Genomic DNA, 15001 nt, shown 5'->3' on the forward strand with positions numbered 1-15001 from the left:
TCATTATATGGGCTGAAACAATCTGGACGAATGTGGTATAATCGTCTTAGTGAGTATTTGATCAAAGAAGGATATACCAACAATGTCATTTGCCATTGTGTGTTCATTAAGAAATCAAATTCTGGATTTGCTATAGTGGCAGTATATGTCGATGATATGAACTTAGTTAGAACCCTTGAAGAGCTTAATAAAATTGTTGAATATCTGAAAAGCGAATTTGAAATGAAGAACCATGGAAAACAAAATATTGTCTCTGCCTACAGATCAAGCATTGTGCTAATGGAATTTTAGTCCTTCAATCATCTTACATTGGAAAAATCCTTAAGCGATTTGGCATGGACAAGGCTTATCCACTAAGCACGCCAATGGTCGTTCGTTCTCTGGACATGAAAAAATATCTATTACGTCCAAAAGAAGAAGGTGAAATGGCCTTTGGTCCAAAAGTACCATATATGAGTACAATAGGTGCTTTATTGTATTTAGCACAATGTACTAGACCAAATATAGCTTTTTTAGTCAACTTGTTAGCAAGGTATAATTCTACTCCAACAATTCGTCACTGGAAGGGAGTCAAAGATGTTTTACGATACCTTCGTGGGACAATAAACATGGGTCTCTTCTACTCAGAGAAATCCACAAATGACCAGATCCTTGTTGGATATACAAATGCTGGTTTTCTCTTTGATCCACATAAAGTCCGCTCACAAACTGGATATGTGTTCACTAATGAAGATACAACAATTTCATGGTGCTCAACAAAGCAAACATTAGTTTCTACATCTTCCAATCACTCGAAAATACTTGCTTTACATGAAGCACGTCGTGAATGTTCTTGGTTAAGATCAATGATCCATCATATCCAGAATTCATGTGGTATACCTTCAAAGATAGACACTCCAACTGTCATTCATGAAGATAATGCAATCTGCGTTGCCCAAATGAAGGAATGATTCATCTAGGGTGATAAGACTAAACACATATTTTCAAAGTTTTTTAGTGCACACAAGCTTCAGAAGGCTAAAGTTATTGAAGTCAGACAAATCTGTTCCAATGAAAATTTGGCAGACCTATTCACTAAATCTCTATCCAAGTGCATGTTTCAGAAGTTAGTGCATGGTATCGGATTACGTCGACTTACCAATCAGTTAAACTTGAAGAATGAGGAATCAGGGGGAGATACATATTAGGGGGAGCATCCATGATACATGCATGTTGTACTCGTTTTCCTTCGACTAGGATTTTTCCCACTGGGTTTTTCCTATCAAGGTTTTAACGAGGCAAAATAAGCATACTTAACACTATATGAACAATCCAAGCAAAGTTGTACTCTTTTTTCTTCGCTACGGTTTTTTCCCACTGGTTTTTCCGAGCAAAGTTTTAACTAGGCAACTGATGTTGATATATGGGCATCCAAGGGGGCGTGTAGTGAAATTATGAGAATGAATGCCCACAGTAGTGTATTTGTTATTATGTGAAGTTTTCAAAAAGGTCACATTAGTATGATTGTTATTATGTGAAGTTTTCAACATTTTATTTTTTGGTTTGTCATGGATGTGGCTCTATATAAAGAGTACTCCGTGTGTGATTACAATACACATAAAATAAAAGTAAATCAATAATATTAGTATCCCTCCCTTTTTCTTTTTCTTACAATCTTTTGTGTTATAGTTACGAAACTAAACAATGTGATATCTTAACACCGACTTCTCTTATGTCCCTAGTAAAGGTTCTCTCTAACTTTTTTTCTATTTATAACACCAACAAATGCTACAAATGAAACCTATCTTTTCATCAGACAGACCATGCATGCACTCATCTCATTACAAATTCAACTTCCAAATCTGCAAAAACACAAACCCAACAAATCTCCAGTGTTCCTGCCCATCCTCTAATTAATATTTATTAATTAATTAAATGGAAAATTGGAAGGAGGACTTCAATAGCCAAGCTGCATGCCAATGCCATCATGTAAATTACACAAAAATAAAAATAAAAATAAAAAACTGACCAAATATTATTCATGTCATTGAGAACTGTTTGGGCCTTCATCTCCACTATCTGTAGTTTGATGCTGGTGGTGTTGTTGTTGATGATGATCCAACGGATGATGATGACTCTGCTGGTGATCGGAATTCATATTTAAACCTCCTCTAGAGTAAGCATTAAGCGCTGCCAGCATGCCTAAATTCGACTCGGAAAGTCCGAGGCCAAGATGCTGAGACGGTTGTTGTTGCATTAGCATGGAGCCCAACTGGAGGGGACTCCCTCGGCTGCCGGCTGCTGCTTGCTGGAATTCAAGACTGCCCGGAAGATTGAACCTCGGCATGAAATGCAATGGCGCTTGCAAGGTGCTCACGTGACTCGCGGTTGCGGACGGAAATGTCCACATTTGGGCTGCTTCTGAAGGACCTGCCCCAGATGTTCCGGTGGCCATAGAAGGTACAGCGGAACCAGCGGTTACTGGCAACATCCAGAATGTGCTGCCAGCACCACTTGTTGGGGCTGGTGCCACTGCCCACATCGCAGTGGCGGGTAAGATGTTTGAAGGCCTCAAAACCCCGGAAGAATAAGATCCTAGCTCCGCTCCCTGCTGCTGCTGTTTCGGCAATTGTAACCCGCAACTACTCCCGCCCTTAAATGCCTTGTTCCTGGACGGCGATCCTCCTCCGCCACCACTGCCGCTTTCTCCTCGCTCTTGATTGTCATCCTTGAACAAATCTTCTCTAAAGCGTTTTCTCATATAATTCTCAGTCGATTCTCCACCTCCGCCTCCGCCACTGTCTCGGCCGCCGCTTGGAAGCGCTTCTGCAATTTGATCTGCTGTCATGAGAGGAGACTGATGCGGCTGATGATGATGCTGTTGCTGTTGAAGTTGTTGATGAAACCCCATCAGACCCGAATGGGCAAAACCCTCGTCGTAGTGAGGGTGGTGGGCGAGAGCCAAGGCGCCGTGAAAGGAGTGAGGGGCGGACTTGGAAGGCGGAGCGGAGAGACTTGACCCACTGCTGCGCAGGGAGATGTTCAAGGTTGAGAAATTGGCTGGGATGGTGCCGGTTCCGGTGGCGGCGATGATGGAAGGCTCAGCTTGCTGGAGGAGCCACTCAATGGTCTCGCCGTCAGACTTATGTCCCAGTTCTCTTGTCAACTGGAAGACTCTGGCCGCGCAGGTTGCCGGCATTCGTATGCGGCGGCCTCTGCCTTCAACTTTTGTGTGTCGGTCCTTGGTGGATCGTTTGGCCACTGGAGTGGTTGTTGCTGCTGCTGCTGGAGGCGGAGTGGTGGCGGGTGAAATAGTCAGTTGCTGTTGAATTTGGTTGTTTTTGGCGGAGTCGAGAAGGGAGCCGGGTCTGGTGGGTGGGTGGGGATCGGATCTGGTGGCCATGGCGAGGGAGGCGTCGACTAGTTGGGGAGGGGCGGTGGAGGTGGAAGTGGAGGAGGGGGAGGAGGTGGAGGAGGAAGAGGAGAAAGATGAGGAGGAAGGAGCAGAAGTTGTTGGTGGTGGTGGGGTAGAATGGGAAGTGGCGGTGAGGCCAGCTTGAATTGAGATGGAGCCCATGGAACGGGGTCCTCCTCCTCCTCCCCCTCCTCCTCCTGAAGAAGATCTGATGCCATCAAAGGGGCCCACAAAAGAAGAAGAATAAGAGGAAGAGGAGGAGGGGTGTTGTTGTTGGTGGTGGTGTTGGAATTTTTGTTGAAGATGAGGAAGAAGATGGTGGTGGTGGAGACTTGTGGTGGTGTTGTTAGAAGTGGAAGTGGAAGTGTTATTGTTTTGCTGCTGCTGCTTCTTGTTGTTGTTGGGTTGGAAATTTGATAAGTCCATTTGGTAGGGAAGGGTTTGGACTTGGAGGAAGAGAGAGAGAGATGATATCTTTATTTTTATGTGTTTTTTTGTTTCTTGGGTTTTAAGTTGCTGTTGGCTGATTGATCTTGATCAACTCCATCTCTCTCTCACTCATCAGTCATCCACAATAGTACTTTTCTTTTTCTTCTCTCTTGTCTTTCTCTCTCTTGAGCTGGGTTGGACTTTGGACTTTAGAGAGAGAGAGAGAGAGAGAGAGAGAGAGAGAGAGAGAGAGAGAGAGGGGCTGGGGTGGAGTGAGAATCTCTTTAAAAATATTGCAGGGATTGGATTGGAGTTGGACCAAGCTAAGACCGACTAAGAGTGAGTTTGTGGGGTTCTTACTTTCTTGGTCTATGATTAACTCTTGTCCTTCCCCTGCGCAGCACCAGAAGTAGCACTTACTCTTTAGAGAGAGAAATTAGGTCAAGCAGGTGAGGGACCTTTGTGGTGGAGCTACTAGCTATGAGGAAGGAAGTAAGACGAGAGAGAGAAAGAGAAAACCACTCCGCCCTCCGCCCTCCGCCCTCCGCCCTCCACTCGTGGGGTCTGGTAAAAGGAATGATAAGAATCCACCTCTCTTTTTTACACTCACATTTATGCCTGCCTGAACCCCTCCTCGTCCCCAGTAATTTTATTCATATTTTTTTGGTTTTACATCCAACAGTCTCTCTCTCTCTCTCTCTCTCTATAAGCATTCTCCTTAATTTTCCATCTTTTTTTTTCTGTGCTTTGAAAACCCAAAGTCACCCACCCACCCAACACTGTTCTAGGGGCAACTTGGTCTTCTCAACAGTCCTCCAGCGGCCCTTTTAACAATAATAGAGGTGCCCACATTCATAAACAAGATAAATATCAAAGTTTTCCACTCATATATTTCTTTTGCCATTCTGCAGAATTTCAGAGTCAGACCAGAATATGTTGTGAAATGGTAAATTACAGATATAGGAGGGAGGGAGGGAGTGGGAGGGTGAGTCAAGTTTCTCCCGGTCGAGGGCAGGGAAGCAAGCAGCAAGCAGCTAGACAACGCGCGTAAGCATGCAGATAAAAGCATCTAATGCACTAGCAGGACAGCTCATCCCAGCCCATTGATTTCTAATGTATAGAGATCGGTGGAGGGTTGGAAGACGACTGCTTACTTGTTGCTTTAAAAAGAGATGAACTGTTCCTCTTGTTTGTTAGCTAAAACGTAATTAGCAACTTGTATTTAATATGTAAGAGCTTTTGGTTAGTGCAAAGAGGAATGCTTGGCTCCTTCAAATAAACGAGGTGTTTCTCCTCAAGATACTTTGTGATCGATTCACAGATTTTTATGTTAATAATTCAAATTATTTATGTTATAAATTACTCTATGAAGATCACCTCCGCCCTTAATCCATCGATTGTACAAAATAGATAGACAATTCATAATGTTTTCATATCCAATCTTTTGTTTTTATACAATTCGATGACTAAATAATCTCATATTTTATTGAATTTTTGCAAAGATGATCTTTACATAGTGATTTATAATATGAACAGTTTTTAACACAAGTATGAAGTTATGTGAATAAGTTATAATTAAAACATCTTGAGGAGGAATTCCTCCTACTCATCCATTGAGGAGCCAAGTTAATTCCTACTGGAAAAGGAACAATGGTTGGCTACTCAAGAATGAGGGAGAATTCCTCCTCAAAATGTTTCGTGACCAATTCACATAACTTCATGCTTTTGATCGGATCCGTTAATATTGTAAATCAATATGTAAAGATCATTTCTGCAAAAAAATAAATTAAAACAATGGTTATTTAGTCAATCAACTGCAGCAAATAGATAATACTTTTCCAATCCGATCATATATTTTTATACAGTTTAATGATTAAACGATTTCATATCTATTGACTTAGTTAGAGAGTTGATTCCTCCAAATCAGTCTCGTTTGAGGAAGAAAGTTGATCAAACATTAGTTCACACGTGATGTGACAAGTAGTACGACTTAGTGGTATTCGTTTTTTAACTTATAATTGAGAGGTCTCTGCGATTGAATTTTCATGAATGACGAATTTAATAAGTATATAATTATAGTTGCTCTGCTGTGTTATTATTATTATTATTATTATTATTATTATTATTTTTCCAAATCTCTTCCCAATATCGTTGTATGAAAAAAAGACTCTATGATGACTACTAATATATGTATCGAACTAAAAGTTGGGTGAAGTTTCTCATTTCGATACGGATTAGTAATTAAGCGAGCATGCATATATCTAACTAAATATTGGATGAGGGTTCTCTTTTTAGCATTGCATGGATGGATATAATAACATTGAGTTTTGGTAACATTTATGCTAATTATCTTGATAATTTTTGGATTAGTGCCTACCATAAAATACCTAAGTAAATGTCCCGGAGTAAAAGTTTGAGAGAATTCTCTTTTCTTACTCATCTAACAGATCAATACAACTTGGCTTAATCACCATTATATTTGATTGGATGCCTAGATTTTTGGGTTGTTGTCTCATACATTTGTTTATTTAATTTCCCATTAATTAGTGAAGCGGTGTGCTTATCTTTAACTGTTGGGTAGCTTACCACTATGTTTATTATCATTGACTAGGTTAAATTTTGTGATTATCTCTAACTATTGAGTAATGATGCTTACCACCCTACTTATTATCATTTCATTAGGTTAAATTTTGAGATTTGTATCTATACATTATACAGATCTTGAAATTTAAACTTATTTAATGATAACAAATATAGTAGTGAGCATCACCATCATTTGAGGGTGGTGAAAAGACAAGTTGTAGAAGGGATTGCAACACAGCTAGAGGCGGAGGGAAAATCCAAGGTACCTTATTGATCTGGTACTTTATTGCTTAGTTTGGCTTTTACAGAAGCTTCAATAATTTATGGATTGGTTGTCGCATTAGCTCTTTCCCGTTTGACTAGGATTTTTAACAACGTGAAGTTAGCAGAATGATTATAAAGCATCATTACCAACAATGATGATGATAGGGATACAGGATTTTTATAGACAATTTCTTTCAATTCTCAATTTTTTTCCCTTTTTTTTCACTTATAAAAATCTACACATAATAGTAATTCAATCCCCATTGTTAACACTTTGTTTAAGATTTTTATGACTACGGTTCTAATCAATGGCAAGCCATTGCAAATGCGGTCGTAAATATTTTACAGAAGATAGATTACTCATATCAGTTATATGATGATGATGATACATCTTCTTCAAGGGAGATCTTAAGTTTTACTAATGTAGTAAAAAGTAAAATAAAATTATAAAGCCTAGATCTCTTTTTGGTGTTTTATTAAACACATGACATCTACGAGAGTAAAACTTAGACCTCTGTGAAGACTGAATTCTAAAACTTCTATACTTCAGATGCAAGAAAAAGATAAAATACAATTAAAATGTTCAAAAGGTAGATAATCTCCCCGGTTGAAGGGTGCAGATGTTACTTGAACCCCATTTTATTTTTTCCCCATTTTTTGCATCACTCTTTCTCGTTTGAACACCTCTTTCCCTTAATTTTGTGATCATAGTGACCACAAAAATAGGCTCGCGTAGCACAAAGCATTGCACATAACTGTTGTGATATGTCTTGAACTCTAATTTTCGTCCGGGTTTACTCGGCTCCAACCTTACTATAGTGTAAAGTGGTGAGCGTTTGAATTGTCAATTTCTTTTTTGCTCGTCATCAATGAAATTCGAATATAAAACTTCTTACTTACAAATAACGATAGAGTTGACCATCTAACCTACTCAACGAGCCCAAATGGCACTCCTCATCATTATTAGGGATGTACCAAAATTCTACACTTGGTTTGGGCGCGCATATCATTTTCAACTTTCTCATTTAATCATATTTGAAAGGAAACTGGCAACAATTAATTACAATAGACTAATTGCTTGCCACTAATCAGCCAGGCAATCCAACTTGGACCCATTCGCTTTTATAAATTATTTTAATTTGAACAGATAATCATCTAGCTTAATTAATTCTATGAATAACCACACAAATCCAACCCACATCTCTATCTTTACCAGCAGAACCATTTTTAATTCAACAACAAATATATAAACATTTTTGTATTAGACAATAGAAGAAATACAAAACTTAAACCCTAACAATGATTTTTTTTTATTTTATTTTAATGAGGATGATGAAGGATTAAGCAAGTCGAACTACTTATAAGGCTTCTTTGACCAAAAATAAAAAAATAAATAATAATAATACTAAAAAGAAGAAGAAGAAGAAGAAGATAAAACACCTACTCATAATGCTTGGTCATTAAACTACAAAAGTAACCTTAATCTCTAACACGCACAATGCGGTCAGAAAGAATCAATACCCAAGGTTTAAAGCAGACCTTGACCTCTCTCTTCTTTTCCTATGCACATATCAGTTGCGGTTCCAACTTTTTTCTAATTTCAATGAGAATGATGAAGGATTAGGCAAGTCGAACTACTCATAAGACTTGGCCATTGAACTACAAACGTAACCTTGCTCTCTAACACGCACAATGCGGTTAGAAAAACCAATGCCCGAGATTTAAAGTAGACCTTGACCTCTCTCTTCTTTTCCAATGCACGTATTAGTTGCGGTTCCATTTTTTTCATTTGGATTCCGCACTTGGGTTATATTTAGCATTTGAAAGAGATTTGCAAATACTTGACTCCACAAAATTATGAAGGAATTCCTTTTCAATACACTTTGTTGCTGATTCACAGAACCATTTATAAATCACCATGTAAAGATCATATTTGTTAAAAATTGATAAAATATGAGATCCTTTAGTCCTTGAACTATATAAAAACTCATGGTTAGAATCGGTGAAAATATTACGAACCGTCTATCTATTTGCCACAAAGCTTCTTGAAGACGAATTCTCCTCATTATTGAGTAGTCAAGCATTACTTTTTTTTTTTTTTCACTAAAAATTAACTTGGTTGATCCTTAATGGATGAGAAGAAGTTCCTCGTCATGATACCTTATAACGGATTTATAGTTATTTTATTCGACAACACATTCAAGGGGTCGAAACTCGCTTCATGTAAACCTCATCCGATTTAAAATGTGCTGTCGCATGAGGCATACCTAATCAAAATTTTATCGTAAAGTAGTGATTTAGTTATTTAAATCTCATCCGATTTAATTTCACTGCAGCGCTTGTGAGGTGGGGGGAAAAAACAGTGGTCACAGTGGGGAATTACTGTTGCTGCATTATACTCCTTTCCTTTGTTCTCCGTACTCGATGGAGACGCATCGCACCCTCTATTTATTTATTTTTTATTTTTATCACTTGAATCCCAATTCCAAGGCTTCCAACTAACGAATTTAATTAAATTTCCAAATTAATTACATCAAATTCCAAAAATTGTGTTGTCACAGCTCACAGGCAGAGGCCAGACCACCCACATGGGAGGATGACGACTTACCGATTAAAACCGTTGATTAGTGGTCTGTTTTTTCAGATTTTGGGCACCGCTGTCAGCCTAAATTTACCGTAATATCCCATCATTAAATTTTTTTCAGTGCTGATCTTCATTTCTTTCTGTTGCCTTTTACTTTCTCCTTTTAGCATTTACCCCTTTACTCATTTACTTTCTTGCCAGATAAAGTAAGAGGTTAAAAACTGTGATCCCTTATTACTATTGTCATCTCGTATTTAACGTTAATTTTTATGCTAATAATATAAAATATTATGCTTAAAATATAAGGTGGTATAGAGTTTATAAAGAATCTTACTTTTGAGAAAGTCTCATTAGCATTTCTCTTCACTCAAATTCAAGTCAAAGTTGATAACATTTTAGATTCAGAATAGTCCACCAACATTAGCAATATTGTCTTAACTTACAACATCTCCAATGAGAAACTCTATTTAGCGACTATTATCACTAACTTTGAGGATCATTTTCAGACTTTAAGGGAATATTCGGGTCCCTAAAGGAATATTGTCTGCAATGGGAGGTCCTTATATAATACATAAATGTAGGGACTAAAATATTAAAAAAATCATTGTTCATTTCGTTGGAGTATTGGGACCGTTGATGAAAACAAAAAAAAAAACCTATCTCTACCGTTGGAAGAATAAAAAAAAAAAAAACCAAACAGAGAAGTTGTGTAGCATTCCCAAAAAGAGAAAATATCCAAAAAGATGTCTTCCACGTGTGTAATAGTGGGTCCACTCTTTGAGTCCTTATATACAGTCCTCACATTTGAGGATTTCTTTGAGGTATCAGGCGAGTCACTATATATTGAGATACTTTGACGACTTCTATTCTGACCAATTGGAAGTCTTTTGTCCCTATATTTAGAGACTATACGTTTGTAGAGACTCCATTTAGAGTTTCCATTGGAGATGCTCTTAACCACCTATAATTAGTATCGGCTTTATTACAAAATGCTCAAGTGATATTAAGGGCAAAATTTGTCGTATGCTAATTGTATAATTTTTGTCATATATATGATGTAGGATCCTATTCTCCAACGCTACGAAGATAAGAAAATCAAAATACTTCTTGGTATATAATATGAAAATGGCGTTGTTTAGCTCTAATAAAATAGAACTACAAACTAAAATTTCTAGAACAATTTTCACCATCACAAACTAAGAGGATAGGTTCTTAGAAAATAACCTCCGCAAAAATGTGACTTCATGGTATAGAATCAAAATGCCATACTAAGAAGCGTATATCCTTAATAATAGTACGCAATTTTTACTAGATTGAGAATCAACCAAGGATCGCATCAATGACAAGTTTAGAATCTCCTTCCACTAGAACATGAGATATGCTTGATGCTTCATGGGCATGCAAATTTGAGAGCATCTCGAAGAATAATAGCCTCTAATGGGAATTGTGGTAAAGCCCAAGTGTTGAGGTCTAAAATTTTGTACAATTTTAAGTAATGCTAATGTCGTGCCAAGTAATGAAATATCTCTCAAACCACGTTTTTCATATTTCTTTAAACTCGACACTAAGCTTACAAGCATTAACTGCTTGTTTATTTTAGATGGATCCATAGCAATCCCGATATTTACAGGTACGTTTTCTACCATGCACCATAGATAGAATCTTTCATTTCTCCCCATCGACAGGAAGGTTTGGCACCTCGATGTCGGCTCTTCTCCATCTGGAGGAACAAGTAAAAGTTATGTCTTGATCCAAGTGGGCCGGGATAGCATTTATCGGCATTGATAGGGCTCCACATGCATAGCATCTAAATACCCGGTACATGGTACGCTGTGGGTATGCTCTACTCTCTTCTTCTCCAGTCTCTAGTGTAGTGCAGGACCTGCGTCTTTATATATGTAAATAATACACACACACGCAGTCCCGATGAAAACCTTGTTGTGCCAACTTCATAACTTTCTTTAACGAGCCGAACTGTTTAAATTTCAATCCACCATTGATAGAGGCTCATTGTAAAAAAAAAGAATTAGAGAAATTTAAAACCATTAAAACGTTCAATTTTAGTGAAGAAAATGGGCGACTATGCTTCTTTAGAGAAACATTAAAATAACTAACATTTAATCCAACAATCATATGGCTTCGATTTAAGTAAGCTTTTAAAAAAGGAATTGCTATTGACACTCTAAAAATCTCATTTTGCACTCCAAACTTTCTATAATTAAAAAGAAAAGTACACTAATAAGGAGTGTAAAATGAGATTTTTAAAATACTAATAACAATTCTCTAAGAAAAACCTAAAAAGCAGACGATCAAATTGATAAAATACATTGTAGAGTAAGTTGTGCAACATATCCATCACATAATTTGATTTCAGAAACATCAATTTCTGAGGCCCCTTTAATTTCGAAGAAGAGCATCTTCAATAGCATGCAGTTTGGCGTGTGTGCCAAAACCAAAATGTAATAATAATGTCTCCCTCAAATCATTGAAGGATGTCCTACTTCAAGTGTTAAAATCGATCAGTCTCACAAGTTGTGCCAAATATTTGACAACGAATTACTTCGTCAAAATCATGTCCTTGGATTTGTCGAACTTACAGTAGAGTATTGAGTTATAATTAAGATAAGTTTAGAGTTTAATTTTTTCCGGTGTAGCCGAAAAAATTATTCTTGAAAAGGAATGTCCTTCACTGAAACAAAAAATTGAACACAAGAACTCCCATATGAATGCATGGTCTAAACATGTCTAGTTAGAATGGTAATGCTGCTTAATGGGGGCATTTTCGCCCACCACCCTATTTATTACTGTTGAATGGGTTTAATTTGGAGATTTACGTCTATCTGCTACACATATCTCGAAATTTAAATTCATCTAATGATGATAAATAGGGTGATGAGCATCACCATTACTTGTGAATGGTGAGCAAAAATATTCCCGGAACCGGATCACCTCCTAAGCTTAGGAGGTTGATCCTCCTGAGCAAAGGATCTAGGCCGTTGAAATTTGATCCAACGACTGCAATTATTATAACTTTTAAAGGGGCCTCCTGTTTGTAGTTGTTGGATCAAATTTTAACGGCCCAGATCCTTTGCTTAGGAAGCTCAACCTCCTAAGCTTAGGAGGGGATCCGACTTTTCAAGAAAATGCGTATGACAACCAAAAACATGAATCGATGAGTTAAGGGTGTTCGAAAGGAAGGGGTCCAATGGCAAGTATAATGAGTCATCATGGCAAATCCCAATAAAAGCCCAAATAAACGAATTTAGTAACGTGAGCTTGTAACTAAGCAGGACATGACCAAGCACGGCGTAATCTCCGCATCGCATAAAGAGACTAAGGCAAACTGTAAGGGTTGAACGAGCACTGAAAAGGCCCAAATGGCTAATTCATAAGTGGACGGACACTCAAAAGCAAGATCAAAACAAAACACCATTGAGGATCAAGAGGCAACTAGGCCGACGGGCCTAAGTGAACTTCCACAATTTTGCTTTGACAAAAAATCCAACCCAAAACTTTACTTCCTTTGGTTTCAGGATTCTTGAAACCCTCGGTCCTCTGCATTCTGCATCTTCCATTTTTCTCAGGTACCAACACACAACCTCAACAGGAAAAATGAAAGAAGCCTCGTTGAGTCGGTCTCTGATATCGGTCCCTGATGCCATACGAGCTCCGTCGTGGTTGTGGCAACGACAGGGGTGCTTTTGCTTCGGGGACCAAGCACCGTCAGCGGCACTTTTGCTTATGCAACATGATCGTTCTCGCATCTGAAACAGATGATGTTTTGGTCCGATCAAATGGTCATCATCTCTTTCCCTCGCATAAATCCCCTCAATTGTACAATTTTTGCAAGCCTAACGGACTCACGAGCAACGGCCATTTTTATGACATGGACAAGGCTGGGAAGTGAAGGCCGAACGACAGAACCAGAACCCAATCATACCACAAATCCACCATTGTTGCCTGAAGTCGAATGGTAAATTGGAACCAAGCTTACGCAAAGTCCATAAAATAAACAAGGTTATAACACTAGGATTCAACATTCCATCTTTCCGGTGTTTACTACGACAAGTTAAGGAGAAGACTGAGATATACGTAAGCAATCTAGTTCCAGGTTGGAAACCCTGTGTGCACAGACGGTGTAAACAGAGAGCATTACCGAAAAAACAGATGAAAAGAAAACCCAGAATGGGACTTCTCTAACATAATAAAATTTAACTTTAGACGATTCTCATAACACCGTGAAGATCACTTCTAAGATAAGATAACCTCATATATCGGAAGTATCCTCCTACTAATGGAAAAAGAATACATCCTCATAGAAAATCAGAGTATTTCAATGAAAGCAAGCCTACAAACCCAATTGCACTTTCAAAAATGGGGGCGATATCCAGCGTTCCTCAATGATCACCAGGTAGAGTCTTTATGATATCCGAATCACCTGAAAATTATTATAACATGTGACAAGTCAGCTAAATTGGTTATCATATCAGTAGTTTGTGCAACAAATCGTGCAAAATGGTAATACAACTTTTGAGTACCTGCATCGATGATGCTAAGGCACGAAACGCGGAAATACTTGCCGCAGGCTGTACCAAGCTCAACATTGTCTGAAAACAGAACAAATATGACCAACCAAATGAAAAGGTAATAGTTTTGCAAACTCAGTTATATACTAGTTGACAAACTTTACCAAAAGAAAATGAATAGAGTAAGTATAATCAACTTTATTATTTCAACTTCATTCCATCATCAAAGAGATACGACACAGCAGAAAGAAAATATAACAAAACAACACGGAAAATGTCTCACATTACTCCTACTTGTGAACAAAATGGAGATATATGCGTGTAACACGAGGCGTGAATACAACATTAGTTCTCCATGTTGAAGCAAGAAATGGATTAAATATAGTGAATTATCCAACACAGGCCACCAAACGAGGTGAGATAAACTCTCAAGTTTAACTAAACTTGTCATAGATAGCGCTAAGAAAACGACCCAACAAGAAAAGTAATGATAAATTCCACAACATCCAAGTCCATAACATTCATAAACAATAACATTAGTTCTGTTTTATCGATGTATCGGGCGAAAAGCAAAGTATACAACAAAGACACCAACCAAACATCCATGCCAATTCTACAAACTTGTAATATCATAAGTTCACGAAAAAAATCTACCTAAAGCAAGCAAACCCAGATTGATTATACAGAGATCCACTTACTTCCGTTGTAATGGTGAACCCCAATCTTCGCAAGCATCGCATAGTATTCGATTTCCGACTTCCGAAGAGGCGGGCAATTGTTGGAGATAATGATCAACTTGCCTGCAAAAACAATTTCCACAGCAACACAATCAAATCGCAATTACAAAAACTTGAAACGAACCCAGTACTTAGAATTCAAAAACCATAGAATTAAAGCGATGAAGAAATCGGGTGCCTTTGGAGCTGCGGAGGGAATCGATGACGGTTTTGTAACCGAGAGTGTATTTGCCGCTCTTCATGACGAGAGCGAGCCTGGTGTTGATGCTCTCATGGGTCTTCTTCGTCTTCTTCGGCGCCACCATTTTCGATTCCAACCCCTCTCTCTCTAGCTGCGCGGAGGCCGACACCCAGAAGAACCGCGAGAGGTTTCAGAAGGAGGCGGATGGTCCATAAGGGTTTAAGCATTAAATATCAGGGACGATGAAGGTATCGCACGTGCAGATCACGTGACTTTATTAGGGTTTTTTTTAACTTGCTTTCC

The 15001-nt window shown here is 38.3% G+C and overlaps 2 protein-coding genes across 3 annotated transcripts; both read right to left on the bottom strand.

Annotated features, from left to right (window-relative positions):
- Positions 1-203: 203 nt before the first annotated feature.
- On the bottom strand, positions 204-4516 carry LOC137748195 (transcription factor TCP8). 2 transcript variants are annotated; one of them, XM_068488307.2, is made up of 2 exons: positions 2009-4516; positions 204-879 (listed from the first exon to the last, which is right to left on the bottom strand). In XM_068488307.2, exon 1 carries the CDS (start codon positions 3818-3820, stop codon positions 2024-2026), a length of 1797 nt encoding a protein of 598 aa, XP_068344408.2. In that variant the 5' UTR covers positions 3821-4516; the 3' UTR covers positions 204-879; positions 2009-2023. The 2 variants fall into 2 exon arrangements, with proteins under 2 accessions (XP_068344408.2, XP_088542746.1); XM_088686620.1 differs by having other exon boundaries at positions 204-900.
- An 8906-nt stretch (positions 4517-13422) lies between these two features.
- Positions 13423-14911, bottom strand: LOC137741296 (large ribosomal subunit protein eL30). Its single transcript, XM_068481022.2, has 4 exons — positions 14696-14911; positions 14479-14580; positions 13793-13861; positions 13423-13692 (listed from the first exon to the last, which is right to left on the bottom strand). Exons 1-4 carry the CDS (start codon positions 14820-14822, stop codon positions 13652-13654), a joined length of 339 nt encoding a protein of 112 aa, XP_068337123.1. The 5' UTR covers positions 14823-14911; the 3' UTR covers positions 13423-13651.
- Between the last annotated feature and the right edge of the window lie 90 nt (positions 14912-15001).

This window comes from Pyrus communis, chromosome 15, assembly GCF_041283825.1.
Source record: "Pyrus communis isolate YQ-2024b chromosome 15, ASM4128382v1, whole genome shotgun sequence".
In the NCBI taxonomy this organism is placed as follows: domain Eukaryota; kingdom Viridiplantae; phylum Streptophyta; class Magnoliopsida; order Rosales; family Rosaceae; genus Pyrus; species Pyrus communis.

Bases quoted from the DNA above. Each gene is read 5' to 3' on its own strand.
- LOC137748195 (XM_068488307.2), bottom strand. From the start codon at position 3,820: ATGGACTTATCAAATTTCCAACCCAACAACAACAAGAAGCAGCAGCAG.
- LOC137741296 (XM_068481022.2), bottom strand. From the start codon at position 14,822: ATGGTGGCGCCGAAGAAGACGAAGAAGACCCATGAGAGCATCAACACC. The intron at 14,581-14,695 runs GCACCCGATTTC...TTGTTTTTGCAG, and splicing joins TTCCCTCCGCAGCTCCAAAG to GCAAGTTGATCATTATCTCC. The intron at 13,693-13,792 runs GTACTCAAAAGT...AATAATTTTCAG, and splicing joins CCTTAGCATCATCGATGCAG to GTGATTCGGATATCATAAAG.